Source organism: Oryx dammah, unplaced genomic scaffold, assembly GCF_014754425.2.
Source record: "Oryx dammah isolate SB20612 unplaced genomic scaffold, SCBI_Odam_1.1 HiC_scaffold_8, whole genome shotgun sequence".
In the NCBI taxonomy this organism is placed as follows: domain Eukaryota; kingdom Metazoa; phylum Chordata; class Mammalia; order Artiodactyla; family Bovidae; genus Oryx; species Oryx dammah.
In genome coordinates, this window is record NW_024070192.1 from 11,112,603 (window position 1) to 11,134,035 (window position 21,433).

The following is a 21,433-nucleotide window of genomic DNA, read 5'->3' on the forward strand; positions in this document are numbered from 1 at the left end:
AATTGAAGAGGCAGTTTCAATTAAGAGGCCTCCATCCTGTGGCCTGCACAAGAGTGAGAATAAAATATCCTGCAGCCTCCAGGGGGTCATGAATTCCAACTGGTTGCTGTGCAGGAAATTCTCAATTCAGAACAGAAATGGTCCTGAGAACATGTTTCCTCAAGCCCTTTTGAGCCTATCCAATTTTAATGTTATGTTTTTTGCATTTCATCTGAGGATGTTGCTGAAAGTATCAGGAATAAAATTTGAAGTTCTACTTGGTAGAATTTAACATGTCATACAGTTAATTTATAAATATTTTATAAATTACCCTTACGCAGAACTTTGCGCCAGAGTGACTGTTAAATTGCCCTTTATTCTTGAAAATAGAACCCAGCGCCACCGGTTGTTATTATTGTTGTTGTCTTTAGTAATATTATCATTTGCATTCTAGAATAAGAGAAGGGAAAGATCAAGTTTTATAGCATTAAATTTTTACCTTGCATTTAGGCATGCCATCTCTGTTTACCCAAGGGATAGGTTATGTTACAAGTGCTAAAAACTCAGAACACCAAGAGGTAATTGCTTTTCCTTGCATCAAGTAATAAATATTGCAAAAAAAATTTTTTTAATTTAAATTATGTAAATAAAAATGCCAAAGAATCTGGTCGGATATTTATTCCCAGTTTTTGAGCTTCAAGGTGGTTAAGGAAAGACCAGTACATCATTCTTTGATAATTAAAACATGCTAAATACAGCCCCTCTCCCACCTTCTCAGCAGAAGGCAAGCATTTCCCTCTCAGGCATGAAACTAAATGTTTATGCTTAGCACTTGGTGTATCTGCTCTCTTGGTTCTGTATATGTTATCTGTATGTTGCCAAGGATTAATCAGCCTAAGAAACTGTTCATTTCATTGAGTGTGACAAAAAAAGTTTTCCATCCATCTTTTTCTTTTTAGGGGGAGGGAGTGAAATGTTTAATTGACTAATCCCTCATGGAGGAGAGTAAATGAAAAATACGTTATCTGAAGTGGCAAATAGATGGCAATGCAAAGTTATACCATATGTTTTATAATTAGCTCCAACTTTAATCTTCATTCTTTTCTTAATTACAGTGTAGATAAGTCTTTCGATTTTCCATTACACTTACTATTATTGGCTATTGTTCAGCCGGTCTCTTGCATAAAGAGCGGAAATTAAAATGATAAAATTGGCTCCCAGCTAATATCTTAATGTTTTTTTTAAATCTGATGTAGAAACCACAATCCTGTGTGGGCTCTTAGGTTTATTCTTTTAAAAAATTCTTTCCCTGTCTCCAGTTGGCCAGATTGTTTGTAAATTTACGATATATTTGAACACTTTTATTGGTAGCTGATGACATGAAACTGAAAGAAGTTGGCAGGTAAAATGGTTTGTGCCAGAGTTTTAAAAATAAAGAGGGTAGAAATGATTAAATATAATGCAAGAAAATAGTTACCTGGACCAGAAAGCCTCCAAGTATTAAACATTAACAACAAATATGAGTGACATAAATTTTAAGAGATGATTATCAGCTTTCATGTTCTCCAGAGCACAGTGCTCGTGCTGGGAGCAGGAGGTTTACTTATTGTGGACTTCCATCTCAAAGGAAAACTGCAGGTGAAGCAGCAGACGCCTCTGTGAAAGCACAGAATAAATTCCTGCACACAATAGAGACTTCATCAGAGCCAGGAAAGTGCCTGTCACTCAGTCACGTTCTCTACATTTTTTATTGTGTCATATTGCTTTGCATATTGCTTCAGTTTTCTTTGCTTTCAGTGTTTCTTTTTTTAAGGTACATGTTTTTATTTTTACTAAATTAGTATATGCCATGATATTAAAAATTAAATAATACTGAGGGTTTATGGTGAATGAAGTAGTCCCTGGCCCCACACCTCCTTGGCCAAGACTCTGCTATTATAGGGAACCTATTTGAACTGTTTATATTTCTAGTTCCTCTATGAGTATCTCTATAAATGCAAATAATATGCTTATACTACTACTTCTTGATTCATAATGTTTAGGTTATCTCTGGGCTTTCTGCTACCATATAAACCAAAAACGGAATTGCCATGAGTAAATTCTATTTAAACAATTGGAGAAATTATATAGAACTTAGGTAGTAAAGAGACATGTTACCCCATAGTTTTAAGTCACATTAGTACATTGTAAATTGTGAATTCTAAAGAGAAATTTAAGAGAGTGGGTCGCTGACTACCCTCTCCTATTTCCCCACTAACATTTAGTTGTGTCCTTATATTTGGATTTCCTATACTTTCTAACCTTTGCTGTTTGAAATCATATGCTTATGTTTTTATTTCTCTAATAGTTTTGTCAATAATCAGTCCTATCTTCTGGTTTTATTAATAGGCTCTTAGCTTCTTTGGACTTTCTTTTACCTCTGGACCTTCCCAACCTCTGTCATCTGTACTTTTATGATTATTCTCTAGTCTCTGACCATAATTAACTCCCCATGAATACATACACTAAGAAGTTATGCCTAAAAAATGACAAATATTAAACTTCAACTCCCTGATTACAACCATGTAAATACTGTTCATTGAATGGCTAACTAGGGTGCTGTGCTTTCCATTTTTACAATTGTTTGTTTCTTTGATTTTCCTAGAGATTGTGTTTCTTCTTGATTAGATCTTTAGCATTTCCACAGTTCCCAAATTTGCATGGGTAGCATTGAATCTCAAAATATGCCCCTTCCCAAAGTTTCTTCTTCTCCAGCTCTGTACCACCTGCTTCATCAGCTGTTCTAGACAGGCCTGCTCCAAAACTGTCTTCCTGGGAGTTCTCCTTATTGTTCTCCTGGATGCATCCACTGTTCCCTAGATTCCACCTCTGTCTCTTTTCTCCTCAATTTTCTCCTTTGTTCTGCTAGGGCAAATTCTCAAGTAGCAACCTAAGAAAGGATGTATAGGAGTAATCTTTCTCAGACTTGAAGCACTTGCGTTTGGACTGCTGTGAGTAATGAAAAATCTCACTTCTGCTTTCTAAACAAGTCGCAATTTGTCATTTTTGCTAGGAACTCTGAGGCAAATGATTTAATTATTCAGCAGTACCATCAGGGAACCAGGCTGTTTTTAGTCTTCCCACTCTGATGTTTTATACTGATGCTTACAGCACATTCTTCCATTTTGAGGCTAGATGAGGAGGGGAAAGGGCAGAACCCTCACATCTGTCTCTTTGTTACGAAAGCAAGTGAGACCTCTGCTGAATCTCATTGGCTAAGCTAATACAACCCCCCTACCCCACCCCCATATGGCATGTGCTATTGTCTTCATTCTGTCCACACTCATCATGGACAGTTTGGGTGTGGAGTTTTAAACTCTTTTCACTGAACAATCTCACCCTTACTTCTTATGGTAGGTGAGAAGGTGTACTTGAGAAGTCTGCCCAGTGGCTGTGTTGTAGCCATCACAAGAGTCCAGAGGTCCAGCTGCCTCCATTCATGATAAAAGCCAGAGGAGTATTTATATCCACCATATATATGCAGTATATACGTTGACAGAGAAAGAGAATCCAGGTTTATTTTTTTTTTTTGGCAACAACTTTTATCTTGGATATAAAATCTTTGTAGCTCTAAGAGGGACTAAATCTTAAGATGGGTTCTCTTTGAAATGGCCTTTATTAGTTTCTTCATCTGTTAGTTCTGCTCCCAGTAGATACTTCCCATGAGCAGTTATGATCCTTCTCTTCACTGAGGACCACAGTGAAGCAGGGGTCAAGTCTTGGCCTTCTTCTCTCTCTCTGTGGAGGCAGAGAGGTGAGTTGATGTTCGGTGGTGGGAAAAGGAATGCCCTTCTTTTACAGAGACTGCTGGAGCTGCGCTGTGTCCCTGTAAGACTTGACCCTGAGCATGACCGTCTTCACTGGTGTGGGGCGGGAGCCCAGACAGTTTCTTGGTGGCAGCCATAGCAGTGGTGGGACGATGTCTTCCCCCAAGGACATTTGACACATTTTGGGTGGGGGGTCTGTTATCAAGGCTCAGGTCATTGCTGTGGTGGCATCATTCTCTCCTCTTACTGCCTGTTCACACTTGACAAGGCTTTTCTCACAATACCTCCAAGCGAATCATGTTTTGTTTTTGTTTGGCCATGCCTCATGATGTGCGGAATCTTAGTTTCCTAAGCAGGGGTCGAACCCTTGCGCCCTGCAGTAGAAGCGTGGAATCTTAACCACGGGGCCACCAGGGAGGTACCGAGAATCATGTTTTGATCCAATATTTGGTTAACTTCTTTGTGTGACCTGCTTCTGCTGGCTCCAGCAGTAGCATCCAGCAGCTCAGCACCTTGTCCAGCGGACACTCATTTTCATAGAAACAGGTGTGATCCTGCAGCATCACTGAATTCACAGTGACTTAAATGCCCATTTGAAATCCTCTGTTCATACTGATATATGACATTATCTTCATGTAGTCATCACTGTGACTAAATTTTATCTCAAGTATGTAAACTAATGGTGACAAAAATGTCTAACATCACACTTCAGGTTTCTTCAAAAAATGTTAAATGTGTATCCCATAGAACTAGAGAATTCCTATTTTGAAACCTTGTGGTTCCTTTGCTAGTATTGTAGACAGCACATTGTGTGGATGTCTGTGGAATTTGAAATAGAAGTTAACTCTGTGTTAAGGTTAATATTTATAGTATTACAATGTCTGTCTGTGATTTTTGAGTGTCACAAGTTAATTCTAAGGTTATCTGTAGATAAGGAATATGTCTTGATGACTGCTTACTAAATGGAGCTTGTGTCTGTGAATTTGTGAGCATTCTCCATGGACTTGCTGTCGAGATGTTCATGCTACAGAGAAGGGGTCCACCATGCTAACTCTACAGGGAGCTCAGGCTTGTACATCTCTAGCTTTCATGTTACAAGTGTTTTCATGTCTCCCATTCTTTCTCTTCTATAGCTTCATAATTACCATTTGTAGGTAGTAGGGAAACAAGAGGTCTGTGATGTGATAACCTTATTTATTTTTTCTTTAAATTATAATATATGGACTTTAAAAAGATGTCCTTTTTTCTAAGTTACCTCCATTTCCTCCGGTATAAATTTGTGGGTTATTTGGGTTGTATAAATGGGTTATTTGGGTTGTTCTCCTTTCTACAGAAGGCTTATGATGATTCCCTGTTTCTTCTTATATTTAAGAATGAAGGGAGGCTACCCACTGTTGCTGTGTGCCATGGAGGGGCAGGCAGGTGGGAGCTGGCTATCCTGGAGCACCCTTGCCCACAGTCCAGAGAGCATTCTTTCTCTGGGAGCCAGCGACTACACTAGCCGCCCTAGTTTCCCCCGGACACATCAGTAACTCTCTTTAGAGAAGAGCACCTCCAGGTACTTCCTAGGGCGGGCTGGTTGCAGGACACCTGGCTTTAGGACATGGGTGAGCAGAAGACCGTCCTGATGGCAGGTCTTCAGGTGAGCCTTGTCTTACCCCTGTACCACCTCAGGCTTCAGCAGTGAAGTGCCTCCCCCATTTGCTTCTCCACACACACCCTGGACAGGCCCTTTTTGAAATAAAGGCTGGTCAAGTTCACCCTGCTGTATCTTATACTCTGTGTATAGTAAGCTGTAAGAATTCTTAGTAGTGAATATTTCAAAACAAATATCGGTAAGAAACCTATTATCTAGTTGAAACACTCCCCTCTCCACATTTGTAAATTAAGAAAAAATGCTGCCATTTCCACTTTTTATAGGAGAGTGAACCTGTAAGCAAATACAGCAGAAACTCCTTTCATTGGGCTTCACACAGCCACCCTCAGCCCCTCGCTGGAGAAGATGAAGCCATTATGGAAATGATGAGTGGAGGAGGAGGGTGGGCCTCCTAGGGTGCTGGGAGCTGGCTTGCTAACCAGAAAGTGGAAAGTGTCACAGAACAGCACTGATAAGAAAAGCAGCCTCTCGAAGATCAGGACCCTTACTGCCACTGAGAACTGGAGAGAGGAGGCCATGCAAGGTGGAAAGGCACCACCAGGGGAGGCCAGAGCACCCGGAGGCCTTAGCTGAGGGACACTGCCTACCCTCTTCTATTTGCACAACCTTTCCTAGTTTGCAGAGCACTTTTACATTTAGTCCAGTCAGCCTGGGCAACAGAATGTACGTAAGGTGTCTCCAGACTCAGCTCCTGTGCACCTTCCCTTTTGTGATTTTTATGGGAACAGTTCTTTTCTCTTGGCACCTTGTACTGTTCCTAGTCCTGGAATTTTAAGACTCTGGGTAAACGAAATGTGATTTCTCTGTGTAAAAAATTCAGAAACCCTCATTACTGGTGATATTAAATGAAATCCACAGACAAGCAAAGTGTATCATTAGTACAGTCAACTTTAAGGGTGTAACTAAAATTCTACTTCCCTGCACCTGAAATCTTTCTCAGATGACCTCATATGGCAATTTTTTATGCAATTAATTTGACAAAATAATTATGCCTTGTCTCATAGTATCTCTTCTATTGGTGTTGTCTGCTGTATTTATTAAACCTATTATGTAAACCTATCAAGAAAGCTTCATATGAAGTAGCTGTTTAGGAAACATTTACAGATTTGTTCTGATAAATAAATAAACATTTGAATAAGCTACCTTTAGTTATCTTCCTTAGATATATCTATGATTCACTGAATATGTTTAATCTTTGATTGATTTGTATGAAATGTAAAAAGAAATAAAGGAAAAATTATTAACCCAAATCCATGAATACAGTATATTATTGCAGCTATCATAAAACTGAGAGCTTCTCCAAGTTAAGTCTTAAGAGTTTAATGCTTTTTCCTAATTTAGTCTATTTTAAAACATGCCAGAAATCACTTAATATTTTGGACCACAGACCATGACCGACACCATGGGATATGGGTGCAGGGTGCTGTGGAACCTGGCAGGACTCTTCTGCATGGCCTGACTTCCTGTCACAGGAGGGCCCCCTCTGTCAGCTGGAGGCCATGGAGAGAAAGGCCTGATCTTCTCTCTCGAAGGATCTGTGGTGGCACAGGCCATGGTGCTTCTGGTGGCAACCAGAAAAATGGCAGTACTCAGCTGGGTGATCACAGAGCCATGCACAGGGAAAGGGCAGACGGGAAGTTACCAGCACATTTGAGGGAAGGGACAAGAGGGTAAGTGATTTTTCTTAACATTGGGGTCAAAAGCAAGGAAAAGATGTTCATTCTCATTATTCCTCTTCAACATTGTACAGTAAGACTTTTGCAAGGGGAAAAAACAGAAGGCACAATCCTATCTGTTGAATATCAGTCGCAGAGCTCTAATTGACACTGAACACTCCAACAGCAGCAGCAAAATACACAAGTGTCCATGAAGCATCCATCAAGATAGATCCTGGGTCATAAAGCAAACCTCAACATATTTTAAATAATAGAAATCACACAGGCCTGCTCTTTGACCATAGTAAAATCAACTAGAAGTCAGTGGTAGAAAGACAACAGAAAAATATCAGGAAAAAAAATTAACCTATAATTGATGGGTTAAAAATCTCAAGGGAAATAAAAGAAAGTACATTAACTGAATGAAAATGAATATATGTTTGAAAACTAAAAATAGAGTTAAATTACCATATGATCCAGCAATCCCACTCCTGGACACATATCCAGAAAAACTCTAATTCAGAAAGACGCATGCATCCCTGTGTTCAAAACAGCACCATTTACAATAGCCAAGACATGGAAGCAGCCTAAATGTTTATTGACAGATGAATGAATAAAGATATGGTATATATACAATAGAATATTACTCAGCCATAAAAAGATGGAAATAATGCCATTTATAGCAGCATGGTTCCAACTATAGATTATCATACTAAGTGAAGTAAATCAGAAAGAGAAAGACAAATACCATATGATATCACTTATATGTGTGTGGATTCTAAAAAGTGACACAAACGAACCTATCTATGAAACAGAAACAGACTCGTGGACATGGAAGACAGACGTGGTTCCCAAGGGGTGGGAGGCTGGTGTTAGCAGATGTAAGCTATTATATATAGAACGGACAGACAGGATCCTGCTGTGTAGCACAGGGAACTATACTCAGTATGCTATGATAAACCATAGTGGAAAAGAATATAAGAAAAAGAATGTGTGTGTGTATATATATATGTGTGTAACTGAATCACTGTGCTGTACAGCAGAAATTAACACAGCATTGTAAGTCAACTATATTTCAATTAAATAAACAGAAAAAAAGAAAATAAATGTACAGCCTGTCAGCACTGATAAGATACAGTGAAAGCAATTGAAAGGGAAATTTACAGCACTAGATCTTTATGTTAGAAAATAGGAAAAGTATCAAATGAATAATTTTAAATTCCTACCTGTCCTAGTCCATTTGGGCTACTGTAACAAAATACTACAGACTGGGTGGCTTCTAAACAACAGAGATTGATTTCTCACAGTTCTGGAGGTTGGACAGACCAAAATCATGGTGCAGCTTGATCAGGTGAGGGCCCTTTTCCTAGTTCATGGCCAGGCCTTCTTGCTGTGTCCTCATGTGGTGGAAGGGGTCAGGGAGCTCTCAGGCTGCTTTTTTGTAAGGACACTAACCTCATTCAGGAGGGCTTCAGCCTTATAAATTAATCACCTCCCAAAGGTCCCACCTTCTTAGCACTGTCACCTTTGGGGGTTAGGATTTCAGCATATGAATTTGGGGGGAACGTGTACATTCAGACCATAGCACCCCATCAAGATGGTTAAGTAAGGTAAAACGGTGCAGCCACTTTGGAAAACAGTCTGGCAATTCCTCAAATGTTAAACCTGGAGCTGTAGATGACCCAGTAGGTCCATTCCTAGGTTTGTAGCCTGGAGACTTGAAAACATGTGTCCACACAAAAACCTGTACACACATGTTCAGCAGCATCATTCACAGTAACTCCCAAATGTAAATTCTCTTTGTGATGTAAAGGATCAGAGAATTTTTGAGCTACCTTCTTTTAGTTGCTTCTCTAAGAGTTAATTGGGGAGAAATTTCGTTGTAATTTCTAACTAAGCATCTTTATTGAGTTATAGAATAATTATAGAGCATTTTAGAAACTGATTGCTACAATGAAATGGCTTTAAAACAATGGATGGTCCATTTAGGTAAGCTCTCAGGATAATCATGACAGACTATTACTGTGAAGCATGTTCTTTAGCTGCCCTTTGTGGGGAACATGGGGGTTTCCCTGTTATCGTTACACGTCTTCTTGCAACAAAGTGACTCCCTCTGCTCTCTTGACCTAAATTTCAGTTTCCAGCAACTTGTTTCTAAATTATTAATGCTATTTAATATTTGATATATATAGAATTGAGGCTTTGCAAGTGGTGCTAGTGGTGAAGAATCCACCTGCCAGTGCAGGAGATGCGGGAGACATCAGTTCGATCCCTGGGTCAGGAAGATCCTTTGGAATAGAAAATGGCAACCTGGAGCAGGGTTCTTGCCTGGAAGATTCCATGGACAGAGGAGACTGGTGGACTACAGTCCGTGGGCCTGCAAATAGTCAGACACGACTAAGTGACTGACTACACACACACACACACACACACACACACACACATAGAGATTTATATAAATTATATATTAAAAATTACTACTTCCACTTTTTATCTGCTATTTTTAGTACAGTATCTGGTGCGTGGTAGATGTTCCATTAATCTCTTTGAAATGAGCTGGGCAAGCAATACCTGATCTGTTTACAGATCTTAATCTCTCTCTGAACTTTGCAAAAATGTCCACTGTAAGTAGGTGCTACTGAGTTGAGAATAAAAGTTGCTTTAAGCTAGAACTGGAATTATTACCAAGTAGATGTTATTTTCAGAAAGCTGCTTGTTAAAGACGCCTCTGAAATTATTGGTACCTTTGTCAAGTGGTCTCTTAACATGTATACATACATGGAGAAAAGAAGCAGCATGACGGCAGAAGTTTATTTAGGAAATGAGAGATTCAGGTGCTCCCCCAGCGACCCCCAGCCCTGCCAGTCGTGCTTCTGGAGCGAGTGATTCCAGACCTTGTGTGAGCCGCTTGGCCAGCCTTCCCATGAGCTCTGAACGCACGAGCACTACATTATCCACACGTGTGGAAGAGGTAGCAGATGTCTCTCTTGGATCTGGTTGCTGTGTAGCGCATTGAGGGTTTTTCTGGATCCTTCCCAAATCCTCCAGAAGGCTCTAGTGAGCTTTTAACGAAGAAAGTTCTCTTGGTGTTTGAGCCTCTGGGTTCCCCAGGAGAAGCCCCTTTGGGTACAAGTACATCTGGGGTGTGCCCTGCAGGGTGAGTGGCAGCTCCCAGCTGGACCAGTTTCTTTATTTGAGTGCCTTTGAAAAGTTCTCTGAATCACTAGTAGTTAGCTTTACATGCAGGCTACTTATTATTCCAAGGACGAATTTCAGTTAAAAGGTCAATATCTTAGATAAATACAAAACCAAAACAATATACAGGAAATAGCTCACCTGTTAAAATAATTTGTTTTTGTTTGTTTGTTGTTTTCTTGGGTTAGAAGCTTGAAAAAATGAATTGTTGCTGGAATCCTTTGTTTTGAATGTCATTTTTACAAAATGTTACTGATTCTAATTAACCCCAGTGCAGAGCTCTCATCTGCCTTCTGAGTGCCTAGTGGTGACAACAGATCTGATATGAGTCCTCGGGGGACTATTACTGTGTGTTACCATACTAAAGATTATCTGCAGCCATACTTAGTGCTTTCTGCCAATAATACACCAGCATACTTCAAGGAGCTTGTTTAAGAAATCAAGGTTTCTATCAATGACCATTTTGAATTGGGAAATTTAGTTTCCAATGGCCTTGGGATGAAGATGTTTCTGCATCGTCTTCTTGTCTCCTGGACTTCCTGTGCCTCAGGTACTTTGCGAGGCTCCGGGCCAAGTGCCCGTGGACCACGAGGCGCAGCCTGAGGCAGGTCTAACACAGAGGCACTGAGCAGACTTGCTGCCCAACAGCACTGCCTGGCTCTGTTGGGGCATCGGAGCACCGCCTCCACAGGGGACAGCTCATGGACCTCCTGACCCCTGCAGAAGTCCCCATAAGTCCCCTTGTCTCCACTTGGGGCCCTCTGTCTTGGGAGAAAGATGGCCTTGATGTGACAGACTATTTCACTTCAGAGAACCTGAGTCTGCAGAAGCTCAGTGACAGGCAACAGTGTAGGTGGAAGGCCTGCAGCATTTGGGGGCTGTGGCCAGTGGACCTGCTCTTCGGTTCTCAGAAAGTAAATTTATTGTGGAAGCGGATTATAGACAGAGAAGTTGAAACTAGCACGACAGCATTTGAGAATATTGAATCTAGCTTTTACATAAACAACTCTTTCTTCCTAAGTGGTTTCCTGTAGTCATCTCATCTGTGCCCATTAGTGGTAATGCTCACGAGATGCGTGTGTGTCGGCTTCAGTCCCAGGCCAACTCCCCAGTGCCCCTTTCACTGTTCAGAGCTGTGCCCTCTGTGCCCCTCCCAGAGCCTGACCCATCGCCGATGTCATCCTCCCCCTGAACCGGGGAGGACATGCTTCCACACAGCACGCGAGTGGAGCACTTCCGGCAGCCTCCCCTGACTCTGACACATCTGCAGCCTCCACGTCTTTCCGCATGACTCAGGTCTGATGAGCTGCAGACCCACACGGCACCCAGACCCGTCATCCTTCCTAGCGGGTTGTCACAGCAGACCTGGAAACTAATTTCCTGTGTGGAGCAGGTTGCTTCACTGGTGCTATTTTAGATCGTAGCGCCGCAGCCAAGGAGAAGATTAAACGTGATTCTGCCTTCCCTTTTCTCTGTGCTTTAAAAACCCACTCTGGTTATGGTTGTACAATGTGAGTTGTACCTAATGCCACTAACTATGCAAACAAAAGGATAAGATGGTAAGTTTTATATTATGTGTATTTTGGCACAATAATTAAAAAAAAACCATTCCTTGAGAAATTGACATTTTTATTTTGTTTTAAGTATACTAGAATTTGATGTGTATTCTGGGCTTGCTATTCCTATAACAGAAGAGGTTATTAATAGAAATACAACTTTTACTGCCTTCTATTTGAGAAATAAAACAAGGTTTTATCAGCATTAATAATGACAACACTTTACATGTCATAATCTGTGGTAGGGATATATGGGTGAACACAGCTTTGTGTGTAAAACTTACAAAGTGCACCTGAGCATGCTGTTAGGCCTGGCTCCTGCAGAGCGTGCGTGTTAGTGTCATAGGTGTGGTGTGGGTGCAGGAGGCCCCCGATGGGACGAGGTAGGGGGAACTTCAGCTCAGGACCAGCCTCCCCACCCGTGACCAGGACTCGCCCGATGACTGGCAGTTCCCATCATTTCTTGGGGTCTCGGTTTCCTCATTGTACAAGATCTTTTAAAATGGAAAGAAAACTAACCTCATGGGAATGTTGTAAAAAGCAAATGAAATAGCACATGTGAAAGGAACAGTCATGCTGAGGGGATTCTTAGTAAGGAGCCAAACCTGAGAAGCATAAACATTCTTTTCAAGTTGGGAAACAAGCAAGTAGCCATCAGCTATTAAAAACTGCACTTTCCTGCCCCATCTGCCCGCCTCGGCGCCATCATCACCTGAAACCCCAGCACCTGGTCTTCATGGAGCTCCCCCGCCTCCGGCCTTTATAACCCAAGAGTCCTTGAATAACGAGTGATTTGGGGCTGGAGCTAACGATCATCTCCAGGAGAGGATCCCACAGCTGGGCCTCTTTTCGGGGGACTCGGCCTGGAACCCCTCAGCCTTAAGCCTCAGTCGACAGGTCCCTTCCTTTGTGTCACATTTCTGGCTTAGTCTCCAGTTGTGGACAACGACTAAGCCACTCTCCTTCCTGTCCCCCTGCAGGTTGCTGCTATTAACCCAAACCACCCACTGGCCCAGATGCCTTTGCCCCCGTCTATGAAGAACTGCATTCAGCTGGCAGCCTGTGAGGCCAACGAGCTCCTGCCCATGATCCCCGACCTCCCAGCTGACCTGTTCACATCATGCCTCACCACCCCCATCAAAATCGCCCTGCGCTGGTAAGTGGCGCCCACCTCAACTCCCAGCAACCTCACTCGCCCGGGGCTTGCTGTGGGGACCCTGACTCTGGTGGACCAAGTTCCAGGCATGAACTCAGGACCCGGAGTGGATGCTGGGGATGTCCTCTCGGGGCTCAGGACGCGCTTTCCCCCAGGTCAGGTGTGTGCATGGTTTCTAGTAGCTCCCTATCCATATCTTGGCTAACTGAGGTGATGTCCTCAGTACCAAGGTGGGTCATGCTGGAAAGTGGACTTTCTTTAAAAAAAAAAAAAGCTTCTCTAGTTATATAATTCTTTGCTTGAGTTGAAGTAGAATATTTCCTATTACTTCCCTGCCATCACGCTTTTGAGAAGTTCAAAGCTCTTGTGACTGAGGAAGTACGTGGGCTATTCCAGGATGCTAGAAGCTGCATGTAAGGCCCTCTGTCCCTGGCAGGACTCACAGTGGAATGTGTGTGCTTCCTGCCTCCAAGTCCAACTTTCTCCCTTAGACCGTCTTGCTCCCATTTAATATCTGCTTTTCCATTTTATGTTTTGCCGGAAACTATATACACGAAGGTAAGTAGCCCTTGGTGAGCCACAGGCAGGACGGTGCAGCCGTGTGGGTTCACTGGACTCTCTGGGGGCTTCTTCCTCAACTTCCTGCCAACTTCCTGTCCTAACCCCACCAGACACACGGGGTCCTGGTTCCTTCCCCACAGCCCTAGAGAAAGTACTGAGACAGGAGAGGACTCTAGGGGCAGCAACATGGTGCTCAACCCTTTGGGAGGCCCCTTGAGTGACTGTAGCCCGGGTGGGAGTGGGACATGAAGTTGCCTCCAGTGGCTGGTTCGATGAGAACTTGGACTTGCAGCTTTGCCTCTGTTGCAGCGTCGGGTTGACACACAGCACCTGGAAGAGGGCATCTGCCTCCCACTCCACCCCATCCCTCTCAAGTCCTGGCTGTGGGTCTCTCCAGGGAGAAGCCTTTTCTAGTTCAGCTGATTCCTAAGGAGCTAGAGGAGAGGGAGGGGGGGTGATGGGCATTGGCCCCGGCTGCCGAGCCCACTCCACAGCTCAGCCCACTCAGACAGGGCCTGACTTCGGCCGCTCCTCCACTGCACCGCAAAAAGCAGAATGCATGTGGCCAAAGTGTACCCCAAGGGACCTCACCCATAGAAGAAAGAGAGCTGAGCTAGCCTTCTTGTGAGGCAGGACTATTGTCATCAAGAACAGTCATCAAGTGTGACGGGAGGTGAAGGGAGGAAGACACTGATAACACAGTGAGACTACGAACCAGGGATGTTGATGTTGAAAAGAATCCCATAGAGACACAGATGGGAGGACTATGGTGTTTGAAACGAAGGACAGAGTGGATGGGATTCCTACTAGGAGGGGGTGGCTGTTGCCTGTTAGCATGTTGGGAGATTACAGCAAGGAGCTGGGTGCTGGGGGAGGCAGCAGAGGGAGAGAGGTGGAAAAGCACGAGACACGAAGGCAGATGCTCCCCTGTGGAGGGAGAAGGCGAATGAGGCGGAGCTGGAAATACCTGAAGCCAGAGCCAACGCTGGCTCCATCCCGAGGCTTCCCCAGCTCATCCCGAGGCTTGGGCTGACAGGAAAGGAGGAAACAGGGACCTGCCCTCCCGTGAGGCTGAGGCAGCCATTCCCACAGTGCCTCAAAGCATCACTCCTTTGCTCTGTGGCCATGCTCCTGCCCTTGACTGTAGGTCTTTTCATTCTTTCATTTGTGAATTTTTCTATTTAATTCTCTGTACTCTGTGATCACTGTCAGAAAAGGTTTATGGTGCCATTTAACACGACCTCAGGAAGATCTGTGGTCCAGATAGCTCAGGAAGCCGTTCATTTTATTCATTGTCCAAGAAATAATTTACTAAATACCACCAGTGTACTTAAAACCCATGTTAAGCACTATAGGCAGTGCAAAGAACCATTGCCCTCAAAAATTTATGGTCTCATTGAAGCGACAAGATGTGGCCTGAAAATTCATTATTTAAATGAGCGCTTCCTGCCAGACAAGGAAATCTGAACATTTCAGGCCATCCACGAGCAAGGGTATGGCAATAAGGGCTGTTTGTGTTTCCAGAGGACAGAGAGGCCAAGGGGATAAGGGAGGACTTCTTGGAAGAGAGGGAAACTGAGTCTGGGTCTGGGCAGATGGTGGGACTTGAAGGGGAACAGAGAACACATAGGCAGGTGACTCCTCAGTAGAGGATGGTATCCAGAGGGGACATGAGGTCAGAGGGTGGGCTGACATCAGAGGGTCGACAGCCTTCATGTTGGGCTAAGGACCTTGGCTCTTCTAGGTCTGGCAGGGGGAGGCGTTAATGTGGGGAAATGACTTACAGATACTGTTTAAGATAATCCATGTAAGGATAGGGAGGGATGCCTGTGGATTTCCTGTCATTACTGCTCCAGAGCTAATGGTGCATACCAGCCAGCTCTGCTCCGGAACCTAGACTGGGTGCTGTGTCAGAGGGGGCTGTGAGTAGAAGGGCAGGGATGGGTGAGGGAAGCAGCAGGAAGAGCATAGACGGGCCTTCCGCTCTCGCCACTCCCCACTCTGCTGCCAGCGCGCTCGAGTTGATTCATTTCTCCCCTCCGCCCCCTCCGCCCAGGCTGCAGCCCTGTGGTCCTCCACCAGTCAGGAGGGCCAGACATCCCTTCACTGGCAGCTGTGGGTTCTTACCCTCAGGTCAGGCAGCAGGCTTTGACTCTACCGTGATGTGAGGCATTGTCTCGGTACCTACCTGAAATCCTCTTTTGGAGTTAATATATAATTAAATTTTTAAAAGTAAGTATTCAGTAGGAAGCACAGTGAAAAGCGAATGAAACTAATATGGTTACCATAGAATGGACTTTGAGATCAATACATCACGACTGTGGGTGTTGGTCATCAGATAAGCACTGCCTGGAATGATTAAGCAGAGTCCCAGGTGGGAAGATCTTTTACAATTAACCACTTTCTGCATATTAAGGAATAGAAATTAGATTGAACATAACATTTCACTGAGTGTTCTTAGCCTGTGAATAGCAATAAACCATATTCGTTGGAAGAATTGTCAAGGGAAACGTGTACTTCTTTGTAACAGCTGAGTTAAAGAAAAATACCAGCCTTTTTTTTTTCACATGGAGAAAGGAGACGGTTTGTCAGATAATACTTACTTATATTTTTAGGGTCAAGGATTTCTTAAAAGTCAGTTTAATATTTTCCAATGAAAAGTGGGATATACATTCTTTATAGAAAATTTACTAAAAAGTAAAAAAGAAGGAAAATGTAAAAAAGATTTTACCATCAGTACCACAGTTAGTGTTAACTTTTTGGTTAAAAAGTCTTTTTTTCCTGTGTTTGTATGTTTTTCATTGATGCAATTAGACTGAATTTTCAATTTCAGGTACTTAAACCTTAGCATAACAAACTTATTTATCCTTGACCACTATAAACTCTTGGTAAATGTCATTTGTAGTGATTGCATAACATTTCACTGTATTGATGTTCTGTTTTATTTAACCAAGTATAGGGCTTTAGTAATCCTATTTACTTAGGATTCAGGTATATAAAAGTAGGATAGCTCAAACTAGCTCTAGAATAGCGGTCCATGGACTTCTTCTATGAAGGGCCAGATTTTAAATATTTTAGGCTTTGTGAGCTCAGGGTCCCGGCTCTATTAACATAGCATGAAAGAATCACAGACAGTATGTAAACAAATGAGCATGACATGACGGTATTCCAATAAAACTTCACTTACAAAAGCAAGTAATGGGCCAGATTTGGCCTGGGAATCATAGTTTGCCAACCCTTTCTTTTAATGTAGTCCTGGGACTAAGACTTTGCAGGGGCCCATGTTCAGTCCCTGGTCAGAGCTAGATACTGCATGCAGCAACTAAGAACTGGCATGTAATAAATAAAGGATCCCACATATGGCAACAAAGATCAAAGATCCTATGTGCTGCAATTAAGACCTGGCACAACCAAATGAATAAATTTAAAAAAAGAAAATGGAACCAGGATTTTACCTAAAAATAGACTGCTGCACTTACCTATTTGTCAAGGAACCTGAGCAATAAATAACCTAGGAAAAAGCTTTGCTCAGGAACATTCCTGTATAACTAAGAGGATGGTTTTCACTATACTCATACAAGGCATAGTTGCTAGAGAAAGTTATATGCCTTATAAACAGGATACAGCCTTATTTTGTATGTATATAATACATGTATATATATTTAATGCCAGATGGGCTTATACATCTTATTTGATGAAGTAGTTGTCAGAATACATCATTCTCTGATTTTTGTTTCATTTCCTTCCTCTTCATTATCAGAAACTGATAATATCAGTAACTCTGAAGTGAGCAATTACATTATTCTCCTTATAAATGATTTCCTTACCATATACTTCCATATAGTATGAGTCCAAGATATGTTTCTTTTTTTCTTTAGGCTGTTCTCTACTTACTAGATTGAATGGCAGAATACATTTAAAATTTTATGGATATATTTGTATGCTCCTGAAATTATAACTCAGTGGTACTTAATTTGCTGTGGGACTTGCTGTTAAATAGATTGATGCCCATTGCATTGTGTGGCATGCAGTTGTATTGTCTGTTAATGAAAATGGCAGACATTATCTCGGATTGAATAGAGGTCAAGAAATGTGTTTCCTTCCTTTCAATTAAATTGAGTAATCTCAAGGAGTTTAAATGTTAATTGCATAGTATTAATGTGTATTTATCAGCATAGGAAGTCTGGTCTTCATCTTTGCCCAGTGAGAGAGGCAGCTGCACAGGCACCCTGCCCTGCAGCTGTTCTTGAGGTCCTGCATCGTCCATTCAGCCTGGCCCTTTGCTGTGTCCTGCTTGTCTCACTGCAGGCTCTTGCTTTGTATTTTGTGACACTTGTGGCATTTCCTTTGTATTTTGTCCTGAAGACTCAACCAAGAATCAGTCAGGATTGCTTTCAGAAACGTTAATTCTTTCTGGTGTTTGATACTGGTATTCACCATTTATTCTCTGTACTGCTGCTGCTGCTAAGTTGCTTCAGTCATGTCTGACTCTGTGCGACCCCATAGACGGCAGCCCACCAGGCTCCGCTGTCCCTGAGATTCTTCAGGCAAGAACACTGGAGTGGGTTGCCATTTTCTTCTCCAATGCATGAAAGTGAAAAGTGAAAATGAGGTCACTCCGTCGTGTCTGACTCCTAGCGACCCCATGGACTGCAGCCCACCAGGCTCCTCCATCCATGGGATTTTCCAGGCAAGAGTACCGGAGTGGGGTGCCATTGCCTTCTCTATATTCTCTGTACAATTTTCTCAAATACAACTTCTCTGCTGGAGAGCAAACTTTCTGCCTACCTATTGAATTGGTGCTTTCTGTTTTGTCATCTTTTTCAGCTTCTTATAAAAACTGAATTAAAATGACTGCCTTATTTCTTATGTTTCAGGGCAGTTGATGTAGATACATTCATGAATGAAATTGTCTTACCAATTTACTTTGTAGTAATGTCATGCTTTGGGTTGTAGACCTTATAATAAACTTAATTTGGGATTTAGTTAAACTTTTTTTTTTTTTAATCCAGAGGCCCTGACATTGTGGCCATAACTGTAATTTGGCCCTGCTGTGTAAAGCCCAGGGGAGCTTCAGGGTAATTTCCAGGCTTTAGGTTATGTAATTTGTCATGTGCCCACTCTGAGGAAAATATTTTTTCTCCCCCAACTAGACGATGTACTCTCATTGTTCCTGTCTCTGACATACACTCAATTAAGATGAATATCATCATGTATTGTAATAGAGCTCCTTTTAAAAAAAGTTGACATGCCGAAACCTGATTTATGCTGCTGTGAAACAAATTGGACCAGACAGGACGGCACAGGCTGCTCACTCCCTCCCCTGAGCTCAGTCTTCGGGCTGCCAGAGAAGAGTAAGATTGATGGCTCCTCCAGCGAGTCCACTCAACGAGTCAGAAACAGTGTGGAGCCCTTGATGGCTGATACTGTTGAGGGTGGGGAGTGGAGCGGGTGAAGACCAGAAGGTGCAGGCGAGGCAGAGGGCAGGTCCTCGGGTGTGCATGTGGTCATTTCCCTCATTGCCGTGGACGGTGCAACTTGCCTGCCATGTCTGGAGCTCAGAGGGAAGGAAATAAACAAGGTTACTACCTCTCCTTTGAAGGAAAATATACGCCTATAAAAATCAAGAGCACTATACCATAGAAGAGTAATTCAGAGTGAGAATAAGCATACCTGAAGGGATAAGAGAGAATATTGGAACTGGGAAGAAGAAATATGAAAGATTAGTTGGAGATATGGGTAATTAAAAATATAATTGATGAAGTAAAGAATTTAGGGGGTGGATTGAAAGGTGGCCTTATGAATATTACTAAAGGACAGATTAGAGAACTAGAAGACTGGTGAGGAGTTGCCACCAAAGAGAGAGAGATGGAAAGAATGAATGACCAGAAAGGTAGAAGCAAAGTTTGAATATCTGAGATACTGATCATGAAAATTAAGTATAGGTTTAGGTCTCACTGTGTTAGTGATGACCACCAAAAGAATGGAAATAGAATGTATCGTGTTCGCATGAGGAGAGAGAATTTCTTCTCTCCAAAAGAAGGTAGAAAAAGAAAAGCAAGATAAATAGAAAATGTGAAATAAGATGTCTGGAATAAGTTTTGAAGTGAAAGTGATTAGTTAGTTCTTAGTGAGTTGAATTCACCTCTCAAAGGACAGTGATTTTCATGTTGCATAAAAATTATCATGATACAGCATGTATCACAGGATTTGTGTTTAAAATAAAATATTTGAGAGGTTGAAAATCAAAGGGTGAAAGAGGAGAAATAGAAACCAAAAAAAAAAAAAAGCTGGAGGAACAATTTTAATCTGCATCAAAGAAGAATCTGACATTTAAAAAATATTGAAAGGACAAAGAAAAATGTTTTATTGTGGTAAAAAGAGTAGACAATCAAGAAGATACTCTGATCGTGGCTTTATATGCATCAAACAATATGGCCTTGAAACATGTAAGATGGGAACCAAAAAGACTCTGGGTAGAAGTGAATAAACCAGGAATGTAGGTGCTGAGACTAAGTACATAAAAAGTAAGAAAAATAGTTTAGATTTTTTAAATAGCAGGATTAATTAAGTCTAATAGAAGCATATAGGACCATATACCCAACAAGCAGAGAATGCACATTATTTTTGAGCATAGATGGACCATTCACAAACAAAAACTGTGTACCAGACTCCAAAGAAAGCTGTAATGATCCCAAAGAATTGATACCATGTAAAATCTGTTCTCAGACCACCATATAAGAGAATTGGAGCGTGATAATGAAAAGAAAGCGAAAGTGTTAGTCACTCAGTCGTGTCTGACTCTGTGACCATAGTGACTGTAGCCCACCAGGCTCCTCTGTCCGTGGAATTCTCCAGGCAAGAATACTGGAGTGGGTAGCCATTCACTTCTCCGAGGGAATCTTCCCAACCCAGGGATCAGATCTGGTCTTCCTGCATCACAGGCATATTCTTTACTATCTGAGTCACCAGGGAAGCCCCTTTAAAATGTCTGAAAACTAAAAATCTTATTCTTAAAAAAAAAATCCTTAAAGAGGAAATACTTTTTTAAAAAATTATGTAATATTCAAAGCTGAATGACAGTACGAGCACAACTTTTCATGTCTGTGAGATGTAGTTAAAGCAAGCTAGGACTGAATACATTTAGTTAGAAAACGAAGATAAAAAAATTAAAGGAAAATCAGATGTTCACTGTAAAGACCCTGAGGGAAATGCAGTAAACAAACAGGAATATGAAGGAAGGCAGTCCTGAAGATGAAGGCAGCCCTGAGCTGTTCATAGTGTCTCCACATCCAGAGCCCCTCTGGGTAATTTCTCTAGAATTTTCCCAGTCAGGAGGAGCAGTCCTAGGGCTCTACTGCTCTTCATACAAATTTTGGACCAGCACTCTCATCCTTAGCTCCTCCTTCAAGCAAGTCTGGTACCTCAGTTTTCATTCTTTCGGAGATTCCCCATTATGACGGTGCTTCTTTTGGGGTTTTCCCCTTGGAGGTTTAGGGCTTCCAGTCTCTCTCTGCTTAGTTGCTACAAATTGCCCAACTCTTGGTTAAAATTTTAAATTATGGTAGTAAAAGTAGTTCACAATTGTTGAACATTATGCTGTACCATTACATGAATCAACTTATTCAGCCCCTGCAGCAAGCCTGTGTGGCATGGCCTACTCTGAAGAGGAGGGAGTTAAGGTTGCATGGTTGTAACTGATAGAGCCAGGATTCAAGCCCTGTCCTGACCCCAGCACTGACACTCCAGATGATCTGTATGATGACTGGCTTCTCATAATTTTCTCTCTTTGTTCTTGTCTTACTCTTTATCTTGAGATCCATGTGCATGTTTAATCCAGCATGTTTAAGTTGAGTCATGGGCATTTA

At 42.1% G+C, this 21,433-nt stretch overlaps 1 protein-coding gene across 3 annotated transcripts in view; it reads left to right on the plus strand.

Moving 5' to 3' along the window:
* The window catches only part of RPTOR (regulatory associated protein of MTOR complex 1), a 320,305-nt gene that overhangs the window by 151,452 nt on the left and 147,420 nt on the right, over nt 1-21,433 (plus strand). For all 3 annotated transcript variants that reach the window (XM_040244786.1, XM_040244787.1, XM_040244788.1), the window contains exon 6: nt 12,829-13,004. In XM_040244786.1, the coding sequence (XP_040100720.1) occupies nt 12,829-13,004 (176 nt within the window). The remainder of the gene's footprint in view (nt 1-12,828; nt 13,005-21,433) is intronic.